The sequence below is a fragment of the Cynara cardunculus genome (assembly GCF_001531365.2).
Source record: "Cynara cardunculus var. scolymus isolate 2C chromosome LG 12, CcrdV1, whole genome shotgun sequence".
Lineage (NCBI taxonomy): Eukaryota > Viridiplantae > Streptophyta > Magnoliopsida > Asterales > Asteraceae > Cynara > Cynara cardunculus.
Genome location: NC_037539.1, coordinates 9,863,300 through 9,889,009, shown reverse-complemented (window position 1 = coordinate 9,889,009; position 25,710 = coordinate 9,863,300). Strand labels below are relative to the sequence as shown.

Genomic DNA, 25,710 nt, shown 5'->3' with positions numbered 1-25,710 from the left:
GGTTGGGTTCACGTGAGACCCGTGAGACCAATTTATATTCATTGATCAACTTTATAAGCTAACGATCTAATGGTCTAAAATTGCACAGTGACAATTTTGTAATTATTGAGAAATCTCGTGTCAATTTTGTGATTATGAATATTGAGATTGTAGATCTAATCCAAGGGTTGAGAATTAGTCTTACGGGTCTCACAAAAAAATCTTGGTCTCATATGATCCCAAGTCTATATATATATATATATATATATATATATATATATATATATATATATATATATATAAAACAGGATATACCAGATTTGTTTGGTTTGGGTAAACCTAAAAAGAGAATAAGCCTAAAAGAACCAAATAACAGTTGATAACTTTGCTAAAATTAACAAACTTTATCATAAAAACTCTGCAAAATCTTGTACTACATAACAGGAAAACACTTCTACCCTCTTTGGCCATTGTTAAAATCTGCATTAATCTTCAACACCACCAAATTATGGCAAGAAAATTTCCTCAAGAGATCTTGAGGGCTACAGAACCCCGATTACGATCGTTGATCGGTCCTTAAACGCTAGCCTGCAGTTCGTTTAGGATCATATCAGTAGTTCCGTCATCATCATCAACCTCGCTTTCTTTAATTATTTTCGGGTTTGATCCATTGGAAAAGGGTAAAAGCGACATATAAACATTGTCTTCAAGAACACCAGCTTGTCTCAGAACCTCAAACAAAGCCTCCTTGCTTTTTTTGTCGTTTTCTTGTTCACAGATGTTGTGAACAGCCGAAATATTGACGGGTTTCGGTCGCCAGAAGCTCGATCCTTCATTGGATAGCGCTTTTTGGAAGCACGACAAGGCATCAGAAACCCGACTTTCTTTAATATGACCTTCAGCAACAATCTCCCATGTGCTCGAGTTCGGTTTTCCAACTTCCAACATTTCTTTGAGAAAAGATTCGGCTTTTTCTGTAAACCCTTTTCTAACGTACCAACCTAATAAAAGATTTCCGATTCTGGGGTCATATGATGATTTCATCGCGACCCATTCTTCATAAAGAATCTCGGCTTCTTCGATATCGTCCATCCTGATGAACGAAGAGATCACAGCATGATAACCCAAATTTGGTATATACGGAAAGATTGTTTTGTAAGTCTCCCAAATCCGTTGAACTTCTATTTTCTTTCCGATACTACCATAGTGACTTAGAAGATAATGATAAGGAATTCGATCACGCCCCGTGATTAGGCTTTCTATCTTTCTAAGACAATCTTCGGCCTTCTCAAATTCTTGATTCTTGATATATAAAGTAGCCATGGTGCTATAAGTAGTCCAATTTGGATTAATCGACGGATCAAGCTTCAGTTTTTCAAACACTTCTTCCATCTTTTCGGTAGATCCTTGAGACCCACGAGAAGATATCCAGATATTATACGAATATAAATCTAAATCTATGTTCTTTTTCATCATCTCCGAAACTATGGCTTCCACTTTTTCTTGATCTTTAAGGTTCATATAAAGAGTCATCATCACATTAAACGGAAGTGCGTGGCTAGTATAGTCTTTCTTTTTCATTTCGACTAATAAAGTTTCAGCCTTTTCTACCATTCTAGCACGTACGTAAGCATTCAAGAGGGCCCCGTATATTCGTTTGTCCATCAAATTATCCGGCAAGTTTTGGAAGTAATCTTCGGCACCTGAAATACCGTCTACTTTGGAAACTAGATCTAGTTGAATTGCAGCATCACTCGAGGATATTCTAAACCTTTCTGGTCGGTTACTCATCCAGTTGTAGATCTGCAGGTAAGAAAAATTTTCATCAACAATCCCATGATGGTGTTCATATCACCTAGTGGTGCACAAAATACCGACCAAAAAGTCAAACTGGCCCAAACGAACCAGAAAAATAGACCGACTAGCCCAACCAATCTAACCCAAGGTTTAGATGGTTTATATATTGTACAAACCAATGAGAGTAGGGTCAGTCAAAGTTGTTAAAGGCTCAAGACGCACTTAGGTGCAACGGGGTCCCGGGGACTAGGCGTGAGGCGCGGGTCTTAGGAATGCGAGGCGCATCTTGTCAATATATATATATACACACACACAGTTACACACAAGTGACACAATAAGTCTCCAATGCAGCAACCAACAATACTTCGATAGAGTCAGAAGGGTTTAAAGCGTCAGCCGTGAAGGAGAAGTTTTAAGGTCTGGGTATTTATAGAGAAGGAGGCATGAAGTTCTAAGGACTTAGTATTCAATATTAGGGTTTGACTTATTTCATCTATTCAATAACACTTTGTTTAAGAAATCTAGGAGATGAGAAGATGAGAAAACTTATTTAATCTTAGGGTTTAACTAGGTATTTAGTAACTCTTTATGAGGTGCACCTAGGCCCACAAGGAGCCTTAGCCAAGGCGCAGTGCCTTAGTGAGCCTCGCGAATACGCTAAGCCTCGCCTTGAAAAAATCCCAAGACCTTGAGCCTTACGAGCCTCTTTTAACGACTATGGGGTCAGTTATGGGTTAGGTACGTGTCAAACCGCCCAACCCAAACCGACATGTAATGAGGTGGGTTGAGTTATAAATTTAAAGAGGGTTGAATGGGTCACAATTTTCCAAACCGAAGTAGTTGGTTTGGGTTGTTCAAATGACCTCAAACTGCCCAACCCAACCCATATGAGCCCCTAATATCACCTTATCGACACAACCAAAAATCAAAATTTCAAAATCAGTTCTAAGATGGTGTTCAAACTTGATAATATAAAGGGTCTTTCTTTCTTAAAAACAACCACAAGCAATGGTAGATCGTTACAAAACAAAGTAACGAAGTAAAATTTGTATATCCATTTGTATACATATATACGATGGAACGTGCGCTGGTGGGAAATCTATACTGTTAAGAGATCTTGCTAAGTGCTTACAACCTTGAAAGCTTTTCTATCGTTTGCTGACTTGGCTCAACTAGATCATAGTTAAGACAAATTCCAAGATTTCCCTGAAATGGGTGGTAAATCTTGCAATCGGAAGTCCAGTTTTTGTACTCTTTGTGTTTAGCTAATAGGTTGAATTTTGAAGAAACTAGCTCTGCTTTCTTCTCGTTTTTGGGGGTTTACTGCCTAAAGAGAGTGGATTGTGGGACTGATTGGATTGTTCTTTACCAGTGGAAAATTGAGTTGTTGAATCACATAATACATAATACAAAGAGATGAGTTTGATTGAAAAAGAACAAAAAACAAACGGTAAGGGTAAATTGGTCATTTACATCATTTGGTCAGTTTATTCAGCACAACAAACAAGCAACAATTTAACTTAATCTACACATGTAGCTTATTCCATACAAGGCTCAATGAAAAAACAACCAAATATAGGCATGCGTTACTAGGAAAGAGTTCTCCTATTTGGTGGTGATCGTATTTTATGGTACAAGAATGCATAAATTACGGTTTGTATGTTACTTATATGCATGTTTAGAATCACATCCATTAACAGGATTTCAATATTTGTGTAGAAATAGAAAGCCTCGACAAAGGAATTAGGGTTTACATGGAAAGATACTACGACAATCTTTGTGACACAGAATGTCTATAACCTGTCAAACCTCCAATCTGGAAAGTCAATAGCGGTGCAATAGCGAATTGCAGTCCTGAGATAAATTTCTTAGCAAGCACACATGCATAGAAACCAGGAAACTATTTCGATTACTTGCATATGCATGTGCATGCCGTACAGATGAATGGCTATTAAGGTGGTCCTCTGTCTTTCATTTTTTGGGGGGTTTTCCTCCGAACCTCACTCATATATACATATATATATATGTATATATATTATAAATGTTTGATTATTTCTAGATTGTTAGACAAACATGCCACAAGCATTACATCTCCATGTTTCTTAACTTTCTTATGCTGCTATGATTTCTAAAACAACAAAAAACAGAAAGACTTATTTACTAAAATATATTGCCAAATTGGCCACCGATTTCTAGTTGATACCCATGAAGCACAATGAGTTAAGAGTGTCGTACCCAAGCTTTTATGATGTCTGCATGCTAGATACCAATTATCAACATTCTATTTCTTTGAACCTTTTCACTTAACGAACAGACTTAGAAGTCAAATTTGTCATTAGCGATGGTGACAAGGATGACAAACAATGAAATTAGTTTGATTAAATCATTAGAATGTTTATATTTTCTTTTGCTATACTTTAATTTCTCTTAATCTGTTTATAGTCATGCCTACTTTTTTTATGGTGATCATGCTACAAGTACATTGATGGATTTTTTAGTTTTAGGTACAACTTTAAATACTTCTTTGACAACTTACGATAAAGCAAAGAATAACACCAGACTCTTTATCCAATCTCTAAAACAAGAAGGGAAAGTATAGGGTGTCCCACGTTTGGCGTGACATTAGACTAGGACAAGACTTGATTGCCAAAATAGGTGGAATAAAATAAGTAAATCATCAGCTCTGAGGGAGGAATGGGCTTAGCTTTTCGAAATAAGAGTGCGCCTCTTMACGAGGGTGATTTAAGTGCAACGAAATGCCTTAAGAATATGCCCAATCCACAGGCTATTGATCGAGTCCGGAAAAATTTGAGTGCTCCCGACAAAAAAGAAAGTGAGAATCTTGAAGAGGAAGAGCCCACTTGAATATTGAATTCAGACTTTTGACCAAACCTTATGAGTATTCGGACTATAACCTATAACTATAGGGGGAGAAGTGATAACTAGCTAGACCATATATACTTAGAAAGAGAACTCCGGGATCTTCTGTTCTATCTAATGTGGCATTATCACGTGCGGCCATCACTAAACTATCTGTGTCATTCAAAACCCTAAAGCCTTCCACAACTGTTTCACTCGCTTACTCAATTGATCAAAATAGCACAAATTTCGCAAATAGCACTTTAGCATCTTGCGAAATCTACTTTTAGCATGTTGCTAAATTGCTACTAGTGAAATGTTGACATGCAAGTGCCATTTTATGCAACTTAAACCGGCACTTCCATGCCAGTATTTCGCAAGTAGCACCTTAGCAACTTGCGAAATTGCTAATTGTTATATTCATAGAAGGTGGGTTTCACAACTTGCTAAAGTGTTACTTCCGAAATTTTGGTAATTTCAATCAATTATGTAGAAAAACAGCTATAAAGTGAATTGGGGATTTCAAATATGGCTATTTTGAACAATTTCACTTTTAGAAGTTCAATATAGTTATGAAATGTTTTACTTGAAACAACACCATTTCATTAATTTTGAACCTTAAAAAACAACCCATTTTTGACTCACAGAAAGCAAACTTGGACCTACTTCAAAACAAGATAGTACCAATTCAATGTTGAGACAATCAAGAACACCAAAACAAGCATCAAATTTCAGTCAATTCAAGCTTTCATAACAACGATTCAACCCCCAAAAATCCAAATTAAAATGTCATCAAAAGCAAATTCAAGAAATCCATGATAAATTAACAATGAAACACATATTCACAGTGTATATTTTTGAATCGACACATACCTCCAGAGCAAGCTTGTGACGACCATACTTTCTCATTTCTTTCACAATTCTACAAAGCTCCCATTTGGTAACTTTTTTGCCTTCATTCTCCCATTGATTCAACACATCGGTGGCTCCCTTTTCAGGATCACCCATCACTGAAATCCTCTTATAAATAGCTTTCCAAGCGACCGTCGTTCCAGGCTTTTTCTCATAGTCTACAGTGCCATAGCTGTACACTTTCGAAAATGAAGATGATGAAGAGGAAGAAGAAGAAGAGTGGTTTTTGATGATGAACGGATTAAATTGGGATTTTTTGAGGGGTGAACTCCGAAACCCATATGGGAAATTGAGAGAATTAAAGAGAGATGATGAAGATGAAGATGATGATAGAGAAATGGATTGTGGGTGTGGTGGAGATTGGGAAATTGTTGGGTGGAGCAACATTTTTTCAAAAATTTGTTGGGTCAGTTTAGGGTTTTAGGAGATGCTTCAAAATCTTGAAGAAGTCGTGGCAACCAAGATAAGAGTGGGTTTGCGAGTGTGTGTGAGTATGTGTTTTGAACTTTTGATCCCTGTGAGTAATTTTGAACAATTAGTCAAAGTTAGTCCTTTTGTTTCGAATGAATTCTTTCCACACCCCTTCAAGTTTATAAGCTTTCAGATTAGTTCCCATACTTTTGGTTTTTTAAGACGATCGGCCTGTTTTCAAGTCAAGATTTTACGGGTCGGGTTTTGAGGTTGAAAGAAGGTTCGATCAATCTTTTACAGAAGGATTATTTTGGGTTTTTTTTTGGCTTAATCGAGCTTTCAGTTAAAAGTTGTCATGGGCCTAGGGTCATGCTTTCTACGCCCACAAAGATCCCACTGAATTGAATTGGGTACATAAACCATTTTTTTAAATTCAGATGAGTATTCGAACTTGGGCTTTTGTGCATCTTTAAATGATCCACTGATATTTTATTATAATTCTTTAGTATATAACGTTTATATTCAATAAATAAAATACAACTGATAATAATATTTATACAGAAAAACCTAAAATTCATCTGAATTGTTAGATTATCTATCATTATTTTATTATAATTTTTCAGTATATAACATTTATATACAATAAAAAAAACTCTGTTACAAGTCCTTAAATAGAATCTCCTTGTTTTAGAGTTTGAAGACAATCAAATAATCTTCAAAATATTCAATCACATAACATGTAGTAATTGACATTATATTTCTCTATTTTTCTTTCAAAATGACCATGAGAACCATACCCATGGCTCCATGAGCCATGAAGATTGTTTCAGCTTAACCGAACCGAAAATTAATCCAGTTGATTTTGAGAATACCTAAAAAGAATCCCTTCCGAAGGCTCGTTGATTCAACAAATACCAAGCTCTAGGCTCGAACTCGGATTAAAATCTGGATGAAAATTAAAATTTCTATATTGATCAATGGACCATCTAGATTACACCTTAAGCGAGTAAATACAGGTCTCAAAAATATAACAAGAAACACAAATATGTCTAAAAAAACATGTTTAAACAACGTTTTTGGGCCTAAAAAGATCGGATATAGTGAGCTCAAAATGGAGATCAATAGCAAATGTTATGAGCGTTTAAGTGTTACGTCCCTTGTTGGCCCGATCATAAACCTCCAGGAACAATAAAGCTTCGTCTTCCACGCCTAGGGCCGATCAACTAGTAATTATATATCAGACAAATATCCAAATATAAGATTCAACTAAAGTGAATAAAAATGCATGATCTCTAATCCAAAAAACTTATTTAACATAAGCAAATTAAAAGATTCTAAATAACACATTAAAATCTCAAAAAAATGCGAATAAAAACAACCCTCGATGATCGATTTTGCAGCTTTCGACAACAGAATTATGGAACTCAAAACCCTAGAAATCCACATGTAAAATGCATGAGGTTTAATAAGTTAGGAGACCAAATGATTGATTTACAAAATCTTACACAAAGTTACATTTCTTTGGGTGGAGGAAATCATGAGCAACCTGGCCAACTTCTTTGTATGATATCTGTGTTTTTAATATTCCCAAGTATGTAGACTTTGGGCTCTTTTACCTGCCGAAAAATACGTAAATTAACCCGGCACGTTTCGTAAACATATTCCGGAAAGTAAAAAAACGTGTGAAAATTGATGTCGCATATTCATACCATTGAAATTGGTGGGAAACCAACCCAAAGACGGATCCTGGAAAACCCGTCTACCTGAAACAAGCACTTGAATCCCTTGACGCTCGAGTGTTCACTATGAGAGAGATTTAGAGATTTCCGAAATGGAAACATGGGTTAGTAAAAAATTCCATTTAATAATGATCAAATTTGGCAATCTTGTAGACCGAAATAAATGATCAGTAATTTGTAGTGACAACAATGGACAAATCGGTGATTTTAACTCGTTTTTTCAATGCAATGAGATGTTGCAATTGGCATGGAACAGCTGGAATTGAAATTATTGCAAAGTTCATGTGATAGACTAGAGGCTATTTACTAAACACTTACCGATATCACTTACCGATTGATCATCACAAAGACCGAGAATCTTACCCGATAAGAGGCATAGCAAGGACCAGGAGTTTACCCAGTTAGGGGCCCTTTACCAAACGCTTACTGGGTAAGCGCTTACCAACAAGAGTCACTACTCTCACTTACCGTATGTGGTAACATTTCATGCCATCAAAATGGATTGATGATAAGCTTTTATAACCCGACAAACACTTACAGGGCAAGAGTAATCACCATCACTTAACGGGCAAGACTCTCAATCCTTGTCTTACCTCTTACCAAGTAAGATTTTCGGTCCTTATTATCTTCACCCGGTAAGGTAATTGAACCGATAAGCGCTTACCAAGGTAAGTGCTTAGTAAACAGCCCCTAAGTGAGGGAAAAGGCTCTTACCCAATAAGCGCTTACCGGGTTTAAGACATTTACCAACAATCCATTTTTATGGCTAAGAATGTTACACAATAAGGTAAGTAAGGGTGATGTCTCTTGCCTGTAAGCACTTACCTAGTAAACGTTTGGTAAAAGGCCCCTAAGGAATCCACACTACTATGTTGTGTTACACAAAATTAATGGGTTATATAGAAGAATAGACTTGTGACATTTTTTTAAATGCATTCATGTCAGACAGATTTAAGAACACATCCATCTAACAGATGAATGCCTCAAAATTTGTCTGAAGGTCATGCATTTAAAAAATCTGTCAGAAGGTTATTCTCCTAAAAAACAATTAAGTCTGATGATGTAGATATATGATCAAAGTTGCAAGTGTATGGAATATGTGGGTTTAAATTTTATAGTAAGCAAATGGTCATGAGGTTCGTAAAGAAGAATGAGAAGAAACACCATTTAGCATGCATCACATTCTTCAGAAAGTAGTAGTAGAATAATAATTGATCACTCACTTCAAAAGATAGGTAAAGTTTCGATGCCAAAGTTCTTCCAATGGTATGCCTTCCTCTTTAGAGTACCTGAATCAGTAAACATAATCTGATTAATGACCCGATTAGTTCTGTTTAGATAAATTATCAACAAATTTTAAGAAGCAAGTGAGAGATACCCCAAATATCACTACATACACACAAATGCACATATATACATATATGTGTGTGTGTGTTAGGATATATCTCTATAGGCTTGCATGTTTATATTTGCATTTGGAGATGATGTAATAAGTAGAACTAGTGAAGGAACAAACTTTAGATTTTGTGTTTTTATTGTGTGTGTTAGGGGGGGGGGGGGGGGGGTTTGATGCTTGCCACGTGTCTAATTTACATTTGCTACACTAATTAATTACACCAATTATAACCATGGTAAAAGAAAGGCCATATAGAGTGTACATTGTTGCATTTAAGTTCTAACTCAGTGAAACTAATAAGTAACTTTATTGCATTGAGAAAAATAAAAGCCATTGTGATCAGTATCAAACATACCTCCATTGGTTGTCACTCTGACAAAACCGGGAAATTCCGTTCATCGCTGAGAAGGTATCAATATGAACCCACGATTCACTGGTAGTGTTTTCCGTATGGCCTATCAGATAATTTCACGTAATGGTTATTTAAGATCTGATTTTCTAATTTTACTACATATGCATATGACAAATGCTCACAAAGACAGAACCCACAGTCTGCTGGCTGTGTTTTTTGTCATTTTGGCATGGACGAAGATTTTTAAATAGTTCTATGCAATAAATATTTAAAATGCCATAGCATATATCAAATGTAACAAAGAGAAAGAACAGCATAAAGCCTTAGTTTAACAATGATTTAAAGATTGACTGGTATTTGGATGTTATCCAGACAGATGAATCAAATGTAAATTAGTTGAAGGCAATGCATGTTTCTTCATGGTTCAGTAAGGTGTTATACATATAAATTGATGTAAATGGTAAATATGTAATCCATAGAATTAGATAACACATCAACAAATCTACAATTATTTTTAGTTTAGAATCACTAGGGATTTTTTATTTCAAAACTGTAATCTTTGGCTGTAAACTACATAGTAGTAGAGTACATCTATTCTCACCATAACAGAAGATAACTGATAGATGCTAGCTGAACAACACCATGAATTACAATCTAGAATTTCTTATGCAAAACTCATTCGCCTCACAGATATCGCTGATACTATATGGAACAAGTTTCAACTTTGCACAATAACATTGTCCATCCTGGTGAAGGAATTCATGGTTTCAATGGGTTGCAATTGTGTTGAAAACAAGCACCAAATTTAATAAAAGACTGCAACTTGTAGCCACTTTAAGACATTTATATATGTTAGCTGTCTGCTTAGAGAGAGAGAGAGATTACCTACTCTGTGCAAAGACTTTAGAGCATAGCCACTAGGGTAGTTCTCATATGACGCCATGAAAGTGACGGCAGTGCATCCTAAACTACACAAATTATAATATGAATATTGAGATGGGAAACAACTCTGCATTTTCAATAGAGAAATCAAAAGTATCATCTTTCAACCTGATCACAAGTGAACCCAGAAGAACTACATAAAGCAGATTCCAGAAACTCTTCTTTCTATTGTTGTAACTGTAGAAAAAGATGGTATTAGGACCTCCAGAAACATTGATGACTTGATCTAATAAAAATTAAGAACCACTTCAAAAAGGTCTTGCAATGTCAGCAACATTCTAAAAGGAAATGAAACAAAAAGAGAAGAAAGAAAGAAAGAGAATACAAGAGCAGTTTGTCGTCATTTGTTAAACCTTTAGGCTGTGTTTGGTACACGGATGGGACAGGACAAGACGGGACAAAACTCGCTGTCCCACGTTTGGTGCAACATGGGAGTTGGGACACGACAAGAACTCACTATCCCATGTTTGGTGTGACATGGGATAGGGACAAGAACTGGGACAAGGTGGGACAAAAAAGGCTTTTTCTTGTTCCACCAAAATAGGTGGAACAAGATGGGACAAAAATAAGACAGAAACTAAAATATTACTAGTTAACCCTAGTTTGATATATAACCTTAATATGGTATTTGTTTTAGTGGTCACCACCGCTAGTTGAGGCAGCTGCCACCAACAGTAGCCACCGTCGGTCACCTTAACCACCTCCTCCACTACAACAACCTCCTCCACCACCTTTACAACCACAGACCACCATCGTCCACCGCCACCTCCACAACCACTGTCGGCCACCGGCCACCACCGTCCATCGCCACCATCACTACCACCATTGGCCACCTCCACCTCCTCTATTACAACAACCTCTTCCATTACCTCCACAACCACCGTCGGCCACCGACAACCACAATTACCACCATGGGCCACCGCACCTCCACCATAACCACCACGATCGGCTAACACCACCACTGTCCACCACCACCCGCTACCACTACCACTATCTACCATCTCCATGTCCTCCACAACCACCGTCGGCCACTGACGACCACCTTCCACCACCACCACCATTAGTACCATTGACCACCACCACCTTCGCCAATTGATAATGATCTTCCAAACCGAATAAAACATAATTTCTTCTTTGTACGAATCGAATTTTTTCAAATTACCATCGATTATATCAAATTTTTCACTCAGATTTGGAACTATTATATAGCATTATATATGTATGTATTTATGTATAAGAAAATTGTGTAAAAATGTTTATAAATTAAATTATTTACTTTATTTGTGTTAATTATAACTATTGTATGACATAAAATCATCAAATAACTTTTGGGGGCAACTTGTCTAATTCCGTCATGTCGAGTCCTAGTCGTACCAAACAATAGACATACACTTGTTTTGTCCAGTCCTATCCCTTCCAATCCTGTCCAGTCCTACCCTCTTGTCTTGTCAAATTATGTCTTGTCCATCATGTTTGCGTACCGAATGCTACCTTAAGGTGTTATTGCACAAGAACAGAACCTAGTATTAGAGATCAAATACATATATGAATGCATGACAAGAAAAACAAGAAGTATAGGCAACCACTTCTCTAGTAGACGGTGGAGATCAGCTCAATCCGCCGGTTACAATTCTGTCGGATTGTATTGATCACCACCATCTATTAGGAAGATGGTTGCCTATAAATAAGAGAGGCCTTATTTGGTCAAACCATCCAAGTTTGTATCTCTCAAGGATTAAATACAAGTAAGAACTCTCGTACTTTCTCTTGTTTATATTCCTTCTTTCTTATCTTGTTTCTTTTCGTTTCCGTGAGCTTATATGGTGCAACAAAAGCGAGTTGACACCAAAGCTACCAAATGTGATTAAGAAAATCAGTAAATCCATGAATGAACATATTCATATTCATATTATTTGATAAGAAAGATAAATAATGAAAAAATAACAAGAAAATGGTTTCAAGAGGCTTATAAGAGTATATACGATACCTAGACCGATATTCAGCGATTCAAAAACTTAAAGGTATGAAGGTGGGCTTATACATGTGTCTATAAATACAAAACTAAAAATCAATTAGTATACAAACAATATTATTTCATCATTTATGCATCCATTATGTAAGATAAATACACACTAAAACCTAAGTTCATGTTGTTACTTTTCTCATATAAAAGAAGACTTGAGCTCACAACCAAAGAGTTGATATCCACTAATACCATCAGGCTAAAGATCACTGGATCATGATGTTACTTTCAGTTAGCGAGTCCATGTTAGCCCAAACTGTCAGAAAAGGTAACTTGTTACGCCGTCTTGCTTCTCGTCTTTCACACTTGAAAAATTAAGTCATTTTGGATTTTAGCCTATGTTTCTAATTTTTGAAATCGTAAATTTTCATCTTATTTTGGTAAAAGAAAACCAAATTTCCTCCTCTATCCCCATCTTTGTATATCCTTGTGTTCACTTTGGCCATGATACTAGAAAACATAAAGGTACTCATATTTCAAATGGTCAATAATTCAAGGACATGGTTACTGCAGTGTTACTGCACACCCCACCGCATCCTGAAGAACTGCACCCCCAAAGCACCTAATATGGGAATTCAACAAAAATAGAAGCACCCTGCTTCCAAACTTATGTGCCTTAGCACCTTCCGTTCCTAGTCATATTTGTCATACTAATCTTCCATTGTTTAGATCCTTCTCAACTCCAACACCCATATAACCTTACACATATACTTTGCATCACCTTATGCAATCTACCGCCTCCAGTATTTAGTCCATCTATAGGGACTATATTAAAAGTTTTGGTTTTCACAAATGTAGCAGATGGATGCAAAGTGAAGTCGGGAGTAACAAATAAACATTACAACAGTATTATATTATGAATCAATGATGGCCCCCTAGATCATTATGTATAAGGCTAGAGAAATAAAATGTGCCCTTAATGTAGAGATCCTAGATACTGATTAACATAGAGAGAAGCCACATACATGCGACTAGCTGCAACTGCTGCTGATAAATTGAAGATTGGAACAGAACTGATTATGAATCGGAGCTCCTGAAAAATTGTTAAATGTGGAGATGAGTATGTCCCTAAGAAGCATTCATCAAGTTAACCACAGAGATTTAATGTATATATAAGATACCTTGTGAGGAAGCTTGGAGTAAAGTACAACAAATGAGAGAACTGGAAGGACGTAGAACGCAATTCTTCTATCAAGTATAACCCCAAGCTGCAACAATCAAGTCATTTTAAGTCAACAAGTAGCAGTATATAATGGTATATGAAGTTGGATAGCAGTAATGCATGATAAGTTCCAAATGAATTTTATCAACCAAGTTTCCCAGCAATTGCTTTGTTTGTCCCATTTGGCATTTGGCAGCTCTCAATAGTCCACGAAACTACCTTCTACTGATACAATCAAGCCGCAAATAAAAAGAACTGCCAACTTAAAGTAATGTAATTTATTAGCACATCGTCTGCCAAGGCCCAAAATCTTGACAAAAACACTACATTATGTGCAATAGCACAACTTCAAAATTCCAACAGATCTCTTCAAATTTGGTTTGTGTGAATCTTTTTGTTTTAGATACTTCTCAGATAAGCTTACAACCAGTTTCAGCAAGTACATCGATCCTTAGGATCGTCATGACAAGCTAAAAATACACCCTGGTCCCCAATGACAACAATTGGTATGCACAGCCAGCATGCTATAGAGGTCCTGCTTCAGTAAGGATTATATCTCTTACATAGTAAAAAATCAATTGGTGCTAGAAACAATGTGAACAATTACGAAGGCAATGATTTTATGAAGCATCTACAGCATTAAAGGAATCAACCTATAGATGTGTGTGTGTAGAGAGAGAGAGAGAGAGAGAGAGAGAGAGGAGGAGGAGGAGAAGAGAACCCATGTAAATATAAACCAAAAATCCTGCTCTATTTCCTAATCAATTACCAAACTTACCATAAAGAGAGGATATGCAACCAGCAACGAGCGAGGCAAAGCAGAAGTAAAGTACCAGTAAAATGGATGCGTCTAGGCAACATATGTTATGGAAAAGGTACATTAATATATAAGAAGCTCCACAAAAATTTCTTAATAAAAAACCTCTTTAGGAAGAAATCTAACCTGGGGAAGTCCAAGTGCCATAAAAAACATGCCAAAACAAAGAAAACAGCAGAGGAAACAGGGGAATAACCAGCATTTGAAGCAGATTTCTTGCTTTGAAAAGAAAATTGTGCAAGAAAAAAAGAAGTAAAATAGAAGGAACTCTGATGTCCAAGAACCTTTTCACTTAATGAAGTACGGTAGAAGAATATGATTCACCCCCCCCCCCCCAAAAACCCGCACACACAAATAACAAAGATGATAATTAATAGGCTAAATTACTCTCTTAAATAAAGGCACAAAAAATGACAATCTGCAAATGTTAAGAATGGTGCATGACTGCTAGGTAAGTTCTTGAAGTGCCCATACAAGTGAAGTTTGCACTTGACTTGTATGCATCCATCAAAGGGAAGAACATCAAATTGGCTGGCTCTTCCATAGGATTAAAATTTTCAAAATACCAACATGTACATCACATTTAATATCTTTGTAGTGATTGAAGTATGAGGGTAAATAGGTCATTTCAGTTGTATAGAAGTTACTAAAACAAATATGATGCATTTATTTTGGGAAAAAGACGAAACTGTTGTGCTTGCATGCGGGAGTATGATACAAAGAGAAATGGAACACATACAAATATACACTGAAAAGTCATCCAAGTAATTAATTATTCCTGAAACAAAGGATACACCCCACTCTGAACTCCGATTCAAGACAGAGTTAAACCAAAAGACTTCAAATTCAGGCCATACCAGTTTCTGCCACATTATTGAATCAACTATGATAGTAAGACCTGTAAAAGAAGAATGTAGATGAAGATATGATCTATTATATTAATTGAAATCGCATCGTTTATTGCTTGGCCTTATGGATGAAACTAAAAATATATCTGGATTTGTAATACAGACCTATGCTGAATAGTGCAGCTCCAGCACAGCATTTTATGGCTTCCCACAAGGAAATTGATTTTGTCTACGATTGATAAACAAAATTAACAGTAAGGTAAAAACATGTCAAGAAACATACACATGTGAGATACTGATAAGGGAGGACAAACAATTCAATGACAATAAGAAGACATACCAGCAAAAGTTCCAGGCCAAGAGGACAAAGGAGCAGCAGCATATCACATCTAAAGACAATGGTAGCAAAAATCTGAACTTCACATAAGAAATGATGAGAGAGAGAAACAGAGATGTAGAGAAAGAAATGTTACACAAACTTGTCACAATTTAATATACTGTTAGAAATAATTACAAGTAATCATCACCCCTATCATTTTATCAAGCTTTAAGGCCTAAGCACAAACTAGAAGCTTCTTGATGAAAGACCATATAAAATGAACAACCAAGGTGGTAGCACACAACTATCTTATAGGACTTCATTAGGGACCAATAGTACTTGCTTTTGCAAAGTATAAGCTCCAAAAATATTTGTAATCGGCTATGTAAATGTAATTCATGAACCTCAGTTGGTAAACAAGAAATAAGAAGTGGCCCTTTCTCTAAATCTTATAACAGTATCAGCTTCTTTAAATTCTTATCATAATTGCCAACTAGTTCATGTCCAGCTCATTTAGCTTCTAGATATAATCCTAAATGCAAAAAAGTTATAATCCTAATTCAATAGATAACAGGGTCTAGTGTAATATGTAATTACAAAACTGAAAGTATTGTAGAATATTCTGAACTAGCCTTTGCTTCCAGAACAACAAAGAAACCAACTCCTGGTCAGTACATGAAGTTGAATGGTGACAAGCCGATTATAATAATCTAATTTGAATTTATTACCCTTCCCCTCCACCAGGTCATATTGCCAATTTTGGTGCTCTCAAAATCATGCTTAAGGAACATCAGGAATTTTCTGTTGTTCATATATAAACAAATCATCGTTTCACAGTTATTCTCCACTTGGTCAGCAGCGCACCTTGTTATTCTTTTGTTTTCACTTCATATCAACTACAAATTCAATAACTTCAGTTTTTCTTGCAACTAGTTAGTTAAAAGGCTTATCGTTGTTATTGTGTCAGTTCGGCTTGCCAGGAAAAATATTTCTTTCATTCTGAGAACTTCATTCATGACAGTGAAAAATGTGTTTTACATAAGACACAGGAAGCATAGCACCCAGACATAGAACAGTGTGTTATAAAATCCTTCTACAATAAGATATTAAAATTTTACTGGATTTCACCAAATACGAAGTAGAATATGCAGAAACTACACTGGCAAGGTATATGCACCATGTAGCCTAGAGTCAAGATGATCCTTCTTTGTATGCCAGCAAAGCTTATCGGCTCTGCTAATAAATTTCGAAATTATCTTCATAGCATGTGAGGAGTGACATTGTTTAGTTGTTTGCTCACTCCACAGTTTTACGATAACAAAACTGACCCAAAGGGGCATTAAAGAGTCTTAACTGGGATCCCACTCTTAGTATAAAGCCGAATCGTGCATTGCCGCCTCTTAGAATTTTATGTGAAGAATAGCATGCTCGAGAAGAACAAGGTATTTTTTACTTATCATAAATGATATGTTCATTAAGTAATCAGTTAACAGCCACTTTGCTCACCTCAGTTTCTCAACGGTATACCAAATTTATACTAGGTTGTAGCTTTTCTTGTGTCAGAAACAGCGTATCTTATCAACAAGGTAAGAATGCTAATAACTGAAAATTCAATATGCTGTTATACAGACTATCAAACTTGTAGTCTGAAAATGTGTCCATAAACAGCCCATCTTTCAAAAAGACCAGCAGTACAATCTGACAGAACCAAACTTTGAAATTCGATAATACAAATTATTACAGTTTTGAAGAGCATACCAGGCATCTTAATGTGGCATAAAAGCTCCCCTTCAACCAGTAGCCATATGATAAATTTACTACATAGTCAAGAAAAAATGCTTGTTAGAATTATATGATAAAATATGGACCAAATATTTGAAGAAAAAAACTATAGAGATTGAGGATCCAAAATATGAGGAAGAAAAAAGGTATAGATTTGATGAGCATATGCCCATAAGCCAGTGTTCATGTGGTTCACATAAAAGCAGCAAACATAATAGCGCTACAAAAGCATCTAGGCCACCATCCAGGTCTCTTAAAACATCATATCATTGCATTATAGCCTGAACCATTATGACAAGTGGAACACTGTTTCCCAAAATTTCTGTTCAATTGGTTTTGATTATAAATAATCACACTTACCTCTATGTTTCCAATCCCATATGAATTGAACTTATTAATGTAGTGCAATATTCCCAAAGTCTTTCTAAGCCTTTTGAGTCTCAATAATCCTACAACTTGGAACAGATATTTCAGCTTAGGCATGGCCACTTCCGTTTCACTCCATACACATAAGTTTCCTTGAACACTTCTTCAATTTTCAGATTTTGATAGCATAAAGAAAAATAGATCATATGCATAATTGAAAAAATAAAAATCCCCAAAGCTTAGAACAGCATATGCAAAAAGGTATCTATTCATGCCATAGAGGGTCAAGTTTATTCACCTAAACCCAATGCCAGTATATTAGGAAGAGGGCGTGTGCAGTAGAACAGCATATGAAACTGAATTGCTACCAGTATCATAAAGAAAGCTTCAACTTGCAGGCCAAACTTATTTCTGATCTGCTCAAAGATAATAATAATTTTACATCAACTTCCATGTCAAACAAATATGTACACATAGAAAAAGCTACCTGCATATCATCTAGGCAGGTCGTACTTTAGGCAGGCAATTATTGTCTACTAGCAGGATAATAAATTAATCTAGGTAGCCATTCATAGTCCACAAACAGAATTAACCTAGCTCATGTATTCAAGAACCTTAAATTTGAAAGTCATCGTCCTTAAGCTTCCTATAAGTCAGTGCTAGGTAGCCATTCATAGTCCACAAACAGAATAAAACTAGCTCATGTATTCACGAACCTTAAATTTGAAAGTCATCATCCTTAAGCTTCCTATAAGTCAGTGCTAACACATAACCTGCCACTACAACAAGATGAGGATATTAATTCCATTTAACATCTTTCACCATCAGGAGTGGCATGTAGTGATTATTTATGTATAGATTCCTACAAGGGAGTTTATAGATAACTCCATAAGATAATCTCTACGAACTTGTCTGGTGTCTATTTGTAACGCCCCACGTCCTTATATATTGGGTGCCGTTACTTTACATGATAAAACTATTAAATCTAGAATCTGAACTTGAAATTTAGCTTTATTTATAACATATCTTGAAATTACATCATAAAGAAATTACTTAGTGGAAACGTAATCATAGCTTGTATTACAACAAAACTTGCTTTTCAACTAAAACCATATTACTTTATGCAAATCCTCCTTACTTCTTTCCTGAGATACATACATGAGATATATAAGCTATAAGCTTAGTGAGTATTTATGGTTTCATGAATGAGAAATTTTCATGATATTTTGTGAATGATAGTTCATTAAAGCTCTTGATCATGCATAAAAATATTCTTTATTTTCATGCATAAGCATTCATAAAGTACTATTCTTTATCATGCATAAAACATTCTTTTGAGATCTCACTTGTCACAAGCACGTATACCATACTTGTCTTCAGGTTTGCTAACCCCCGCGTCCATAAAAGGGCTGCCCTCTAAGGTCCGTTTGCAATATGTCCCTTCTTGTAATATCCCGTACGTTGGATATTATGGTTAAACATAACATGTAAAAAATTCCATGCCTTGTGTAACACATATGATAACATGTAAATGATTTTTATGTCTTGTGTGTATACTTGTATAAGAACATGTCATCATGCATATCTTGAATATGTATGTGTATCAATATTTTCATGTAAAACAAAGCATGCCAACATAACTTGTAATGCATAAATTACTTTTATATATAGCATGCATGTATCTCACAAAACACTTAAGTACTCACCTTGATTTGCCTACTTTTTCCTTTGATTCCTTTCTTCAAGCTTAATTATGTATATATAGAGAGATTTCTTATTTTTGGTATGCATAAATAGCGACCCTTAAATCCCTATTTATAGATAAATTCATTGCATTAACTACTTGTTCTTTTTTGCTCTCAAGATCGTACTCTTATGAGAGTTTGACACCTCATCAATAAAGATAAGAGAATCTTGACAACTCATCTCTAAGGATAACAGAATCTATACAACTCATGCTTCTAGTACTCCTTGTCATGCTTCCTAGACTTGTCTTGTAATCAATAGTCTTGCCAACTCATATTTTCTAGCCTAAACAACTCATCACTAGCTTGTCTATTCATACTTACTAGACTTGCCAACACACTTCTAGCCTTAACAACTCATCACTAGCTTGCTTAGTCATGCTTACTAGACTTGCCAACACACTTCTAGCCTTTAACAACTCATCACTAGCTTGCTTAGTCATGCTTACTAGACTTGCCAACACACTTCTAGCCTTAACAACAAATCACTAGCTTGCTTAGTCATGCTCACTAGACTTGCCAACACACTTATAGCCTTAACAACTCATCACTAGTTTGCTTGGTCTTATAATTAAGATGTTTCACTAGTTGTAACAGCTGCTGGAGTACTTGAATTATTCATAAATATTTGCATTTAAGGCTGAAATATTGAGATTTATCTAATAAAGAAACTAGGGTGTTACACTATTTCGTGAGGATACAAAAGGTTCTCTTTCGGTGAACAAGCCCATACTCTTTACGGACTTACATGATTATTGGCGCAGACACATTTGTTGTGATTACAATTGTGGAATCAAAGGATTCTTCTAGGCTTGCACCTTATCCAAGCCTATCTATCAATCTAATCAAATCAAGGCCCAATACTGCAGGTTTTATCGTTTAAGGTAAACATTGGAGGAAGTTAAACATCCATCTCTTTCCTCCAACAATGACACTGAATTCAAGGAAGAGCATTGTTACGGGAAGAACTCAGAGTCATGCAAACCTTGTGTTCTTTCTGAGTGCATAAATAAGCAACTTTTTTCCCTCGAGAGACAATACGTAATGAAAAATGTAAATTATTCTACCGTAGAACAGTAGCATGGGATCAGAATGTCTTTGGCTAAATCTGAGCATCTGGAGAACAATAAGAACTGACACCTCTCATCCCAGTGACCAGGTATTATGACAACCTGTGCGGTGTGCACCGTTTATTACCTATTGCTACTTCACATATCGTAAAGAACTACTTTTTGGCTCCAAAGGTCAAAAATACCAGGAGGTCCCAGGTTCAAATCCAATGAGGAATAAAAATCCCCTTGTGGCCACGGAGATTCAAATGCGGTGACTCCGGGCTATCTGCAAAGCAGGTGGTCGCCCTGGGATTAGTCGGCTCGCATAGCGGGTTGGATATCCAGGTTAATAAAAAAAAAAAAAAAACTACTTTTTGGGGGATATGAGATCCTATTATAATTGCTCGCAGGAGAAGGTAAGAACAAAAATTAATTCCATTGAAGATGCAACTCAACCAAATTATACCTACAAGAGCAACATCTAAGTTATATGATTTCCTTCCATTGAATCTACAACTAATGATAAGATTGGGCAGCTTCAATTGCCAGAGTCATGGGTTAACAATTGGAATTGGGGTCAGATCCACCTCCAGTATTATGAGGAGGTGGCTGCAACAATAATTGTTGGATCAGGGGTTAGTTGTAAAGTAGACCTTTTTCTGTTCTCCCTAGTACGAGCATGATAAGAAAGCATTCTAAGGCTTGGTAGAATGTGTTAACATAAGAAAGAAGATTTTGGAAATTGTAACTGAAAAACAATTAACAATATGGTGTGCCCGCTATGTTTTATTGATCTTTTTGGGAATATATATCATCTCTCTAAATTTTCATGTAACTTGTCCTTTCTAGGCATCTTTTCTTCCTCATATGTAGTCTCTTATCATTACCCAAACGTTTCCTTCTATAACCAAACACCCTAATAAGATAAGAGATAGAAGAATGGATGATTTAATCTGCCAAAGGACTTTTGAAGAATAAAAAGAAAAACATTAATACCTGAACACGTAAAAATCGAAGAGTTGCCAAGATGAAGAATCCTAGAGCCAAACGTACTGGACGGAACAATACAAACAATTTCAGAGAAAGAACTTTGTATTGGACAAGTGAAGTTAACACTACTAACGCTAAAATATAAAGTATGCTCTTAACGAATTCAAGTGTATCCCTTATAAACAATTCCAATTAGGTGTGATGAACTAACCTGCTATAAGACTATAAATCTTTGACAAATGCAGCAAATTGATAGCTACGACCATTGGAGATGCTAAAATGGATACTAGCAACGCACCTGTCAAGAAATAACATGGGATGAAGAACAGTTTCAGTTTTCCAAACGATGTTCTATATTATATGAAAGTCTGCCACATAAAGAAAGAGCATCTGGCAGTTCTGATCTCTGAATACACAAATCACATCGGCAAAACAGTTTGATGAAAGAGTACATTCTTGCCTGCAGAAGATTCACATCTTCAAAGGCAAACATGAGCAACTTTAGTATATGCCAAAAGTCACAAGGCTCAGCTGAACACAGTCTTTTTTTTTTTTGAAGGATGTCCCAGGCTATGCCTGGACTAATCCCAGCAAATTGTGACTGCAAGAAATCAGCTCGGGTAAACTCAGTGGCCACAATTGTTGTGTACGCCTGGAACCGAACCTGGGCAGATGGGATATTCCACCACATCCTCCATGGCCTCAACCACTAAGCCACAACCCTTGTGGTTCTGAAAACAGTCTTTCAATGCACAAGTAAGCAAAAATCGATTTCTGCTCTAAATATAACTTTTTATACTTATTATTTGTTAACCTATAGTGGTAGTGAATTTGCAATTTTCTAATTACCAATAGCAACTAGCAAGTCAGTAATTTTTCTTTATTTTCCAATGTATAGTTCTGAATCACACCAAATTGAGGTGATCATGTACACAAGCTGATTGGGATCTGAAAGTTAACGTAGCATCCATGACAAATAAATAAATTTGAAGAACCCAAAGGCTGAAAGGACATGCAAAATGGCTTTGACAAAGGTAAGACCCTACTCAATCAGCAGGTATTACAGCCCTCTGCTACCAGGAATGGTGACCCTACACTTTCAATTATGTTGAACTCTTTTCGCGAAGATCAAATCACTTAGCAAATACCTTTTTCCCGATAAGTGATGCCATTATGAAGTGTCATGTGGTTGAGAGTAATGATAAAACTTATAATTTCATGAGGGCAAAGTTACAGACATATATTAGATAGTTGGTTGAAATTTAGATAAAATAGCTACTCAAGAAAATAGCAAGAATTCTTGCTGCCACTCAAAGAAACCCCTATTTATTATGACCCCGTATCACCTAAATTGATGCCAACTGTAGCAAGAAACCCAAACTTTATGAGAATATCCTATAGTATAGGAGAAGCAAAATACTACAAATCTTAAAGTAAAAGAGCTTACCAATAAAGGTGCGAGGAACAACCCCAGGAAACTCCAAATGGTCATACTGTCATGTAGCCACCATTTGACAAAACCATTAGAGACTTATAATGTACCTTTAACTCCGGAAGGTAAACAAAGTACCTCATGACATTAAGATATACTTAACCTATTCTGGACCGCTGAAACAAGTAGAAAAAGACCAGTACTTACATTTTCTATGTGATGCCGATGATACAAGATATCGTGCAAAGCCTGAGTAAACCAGATGCTAAAAAATTATCAGTTCAATTCGAAATCACAGGTTAGGATGCTGAATACGGTGGAATTCCTTCAAAAATTATTAACATAGTAGGAAGGAAATCATCACCACAAAAGGAAGCTTATGAGTTCAGAAGAACTGAATGACAAGAAGACCATAGTCAAAGTTCCAATGCAAGATAACAACACAAGGTGCAGTATGGAGAACAAGTTACTTTAATGAAACTTCATCTGATAGCACTAAGACCCTAATGAAACAAATAGGACACTGTTAAATGAAATAGAAAATATTAAGATGATGTATTGATCTAGTGCTGTAACTTACTTGTTTCAATATATAAATACTCCCTAGGAAGGATCTACAACAATATAATCGAATGACAAAGACATTGACTAACTCGAAAGGTTCAACGTTAATGATGGATAAAGGAAAAAAACTAAAAAAATTTCAAGGTTACCATTACAGATATAGGCATCAGAGAGTACCTGATCTACCCCCTCTCAATGCAGTGAATATTTGATTTAAATTTGATCTAAACAAAATTAAACTATCACTATTACCTTTCACTCCCATGGTTCAAAAGTGGTGTGGAGGTAGCTTTTGTTCATCAAATCTCGGACTTCTAAACTTGAAACTTATTTCAAATGGTTTCAACAATTTAAGAACATACTTGCTATCATTACTTCAAATCATCATGAAACTTGAAAAGTAATTATATCAACTTCTAAGACGAAAAGATTTCCCCTTTGACATGTCAATTTCCATATGCATTATCTTTCTTTCATGTCAAGTACATAGATTGCCATACTCCCACTATTCTGGGAAAAAGACAGAGCTACGTTTGGGTCTCTTTTCACACAAAATATTTTGACCCTCTTGGAAATTCAGCACCAACATTATTCTGCTTCCGCTGCTTGTTAAAATCTTCATGTAGTAAGCAACAATTTTCTAAAGGCAGAATTCGTATCCGAATTGGAATTAAAAAGCAACATAATTCCTATGCAACTAAAAGATTCTTGTTTGACGGTTTGTTACTGTTAATTTTTCTTTTGAATTTACAACAGATTTAATCATTTAAATATCCAAGTTGGGAACTATTTTCATCGAGTAAAATCCAGATGAAATCTTAAACGTACCTGAATATTGAAGCTTTCTTCAACTTTCGTAAATGGTGCCATAAACACGTAAACCGCAGCAATCGACCCGAGAAGCACGTCATAACCTAAATCACTCAAAACTTCAAATCTCACTAATTGGCCACGATAAAAAAGCACAAACACTGATGAACGTACTAAATGCAAAAAGAATGGAAAATTGAAGAATTATTAACCGTAAATCGGCATGAAATTTGAAGATCGGCGAGAAGGAGCCATTGTATCAGATGATGCTACTGCAGTTGGGACTGGGGTGGGGGGTTTGCTAAGGTTTATGCCATCTTCAATCTCTACGATATGATTTTGATATTATAAAATAACTTACGAGCTGTTTGATACACGTTGTTTGGGATTGCTTATTTAAAACAAGTGATTTTTTTTTTTAAGTTATTATTAACTTATATGTGATATTAAATTGGAGATAAATAAAATAGGGTTAAAATTATAAATTGGTAATAAACAGTTTTTGATAAGTCATGAAAAATTAACTTATCAAAAACAGCTTATTATTGGTTTGTCACTGGTATAAGCAGTTTTTTTTCTTATCTAAACACCAGAAAACAATTTATTATCGGTGTCAGATTGAAATAAGTTAAAAAACAGTTTTTATAAGCAATCACAAACACCCCCATAAATTAACATCTCTCTATGATTTTAAAGTTTCACCAGCGAAGATTTAACAAAGATGTGAGTTATATTTGGTCTTTACATATTAATATAATTTGAATAAATAAGAGTTATGGTTCCAATTACAATTTATCAATGAAAAAATTGTATGACAGTTTAAAATCCAATATATTTAAAATTCAACATATTTAAACGACTCCACACATGTGTTCGTTTTACACCAAGAGCGAAGAATCAAGAGATCGAGAGTGAGGCCGAGAGTTCTAGAGCAATTAAATGGAAAATGAATAGAAGAACTTTTAATAACTCATGGTAAATATCAGTTTCAATCTCACCTTAGAGATGGGAAGAGACATAGAGGTATGAGACGGTGAAGGCATGAATGAAAGGTATCAAAAGTATCTTGAAAACATTAAAAGAAGAGGTAATAATGTAACTTGTATCTATACTATCTTATAAAGCAAATTTAACAAAAGTCTTAAAGTCTTAAAATACTAAATGACCAAGATACCATTTATATCACTTTTTCACCCCCTTCTCTCCTCACATACACTCACTCCATCACATTCACTCACCCTTTTTAAAATTATAATTTTAAATTTACATTTTATACCCCTATAATTAGTTAATTAATTTACTTTACGTCATTTACTTTTAAATGTTTCATTTTAAACATTTATCAAATTAATATACATAATCGTATATCAATTAAAACATGTTTAAAAAATACATTTTTATTTTAACAAGTTA

At 35.5% G+C, this 25,710-nt stretch overlaps 2 protein-coding genes across 5 annotated transcripts; both read right to left on the bottom strand.

The window, feature by feature from the left end:
• Nucleotides 1-343: 343 nt before the first annotated feature.
• Nucleotides 344-6,076, bottom strand: LOC112522987 (pentatricopeptide repeat-containing protein At1g02150). Its single transcript, XM_025132371.1, has 2 exons — nucleotides 5,509-6,076; nucleotides 344-1,782 (listed from the first exon to the last, which is right to left on the bottom strand). Exons 1-2 carry the CDS (start codon nucleotides 5,932-5,934, stop codon nucleotides 556-558), a joined length of 1,653 nt encoding a protein of 550 aa, XP_024988139.1. The 5' UTR covers nucleotides 5,935-6,076; the 3' UTR covers nucleotides 344-555.
• Nucleotides 6,077-6,905: 829 nt separating this feature from the next.
• On the bottom strand, nucleotides 6,906-24,612 carry LOC112522500 (dol-P-Man:Man(7)GlcNAc(2)-PP-Dol alpha-1,6-mannosyltransferase). 4 transcript variants are annotated; one of them, XM_025131669.1, is made up of 21 exons: nucleotides 24,510-24,611; nucleotides 24,316-24,401; nucleotides 23,131-23,172; nucleotides 22,939-22,984; nucleotides 21,703-21,789; nucleotides 21,498-21,553; nucleotides 18,003-18,120; nucleotides 17,315-17,373; nucleotides 15,578-15,649; nucleotides 15,403-15,466; nucleotides 15,184-15,287; nucleotides 14,351-14,422; nucleotides 13,532-13,618; nucleotides 13,376-13,443; nucleotides 10,496-10,564; nucleotides 10,331-10,413; nucleotides 9,449-9,548; nucleotides 8,921-8,986; nucleotides 7,668-7,761; nucleotides 7,464-7,574; nucleotides 6,906-7,181 (listed from the first exon to the last, which is right to left on the bottom strand). In XM_025131669.1, the coding sequence occupies exons 1-20, from the start codon at nucleotides 24,550-24,552 to the stop codon at nucleotides 7,494-7,496; spliced, it is 1,497 nt and encodes a 498-aa protein (XP_024987437.1). In that variant the 5' UTR covers nucleotides 24,553-24,611; the 3' UTR covers nucleotides 6,906-7,181; nucleotides 7,464-7,493. The 4 variants fall into 4 exon arrangements, with proteins under 4 accessions (XP_024987437.1, XP_024987438.1, XP_024987439.1 ...); XM_025131670.1 differs by lacking the exon at nucleotides 6,906-7,181 and adding an exon at nucleotides 7,229-7,390 and having other exon boundaries at nucleotides 7,474-7,574; XM_025131671.1 differs by lacking the exon at nucleotides 6,906-7,181 and having other exon boundaries at nucleotides 7,229-7,574; nucleotides 23,131-23,188; nucleotides 24,510-24,592.
• Nucleotides 24,613-25,710: the final 1,098 nt, after the last annotated feature.

Coding starts and splice junctions, on each gene's coding strand:
- LOC112522987 (XM_025132371.1), bottom strand. CDS start 5,934: ATGTTGCTCCACCCAACAATTTCCCAATCTCCACCACACCCACAATCC. Junction 1,783..5,508: donor GTCACAAGCTTGCTCTGGAG/GTATGTGTCGAT, acceptor TCTTACCTGCAG/ATCTACAACTGGATGAGTAA.
- LOC112522500 (XM_025131669.1), bottom strand. CDS start 24,552: ATGGCTCCTTCTCGCCGATCTTCAAATTTCATGCCGATTTACG. Junction 9,549..10,330: donor AAAGTCTTTGCACAGAGTAG/GTAATCTCTCTC, acceptor ATTATCTGATAG/GCCATACGGAAAACACTACC. Junction 7,762..8,920: donor AACTTTACCTATCTTTTGAA/GTGAGTGATCAA, acceptor TCTCTCTCATAG/TGAACACTCGAGCGTCAAGG.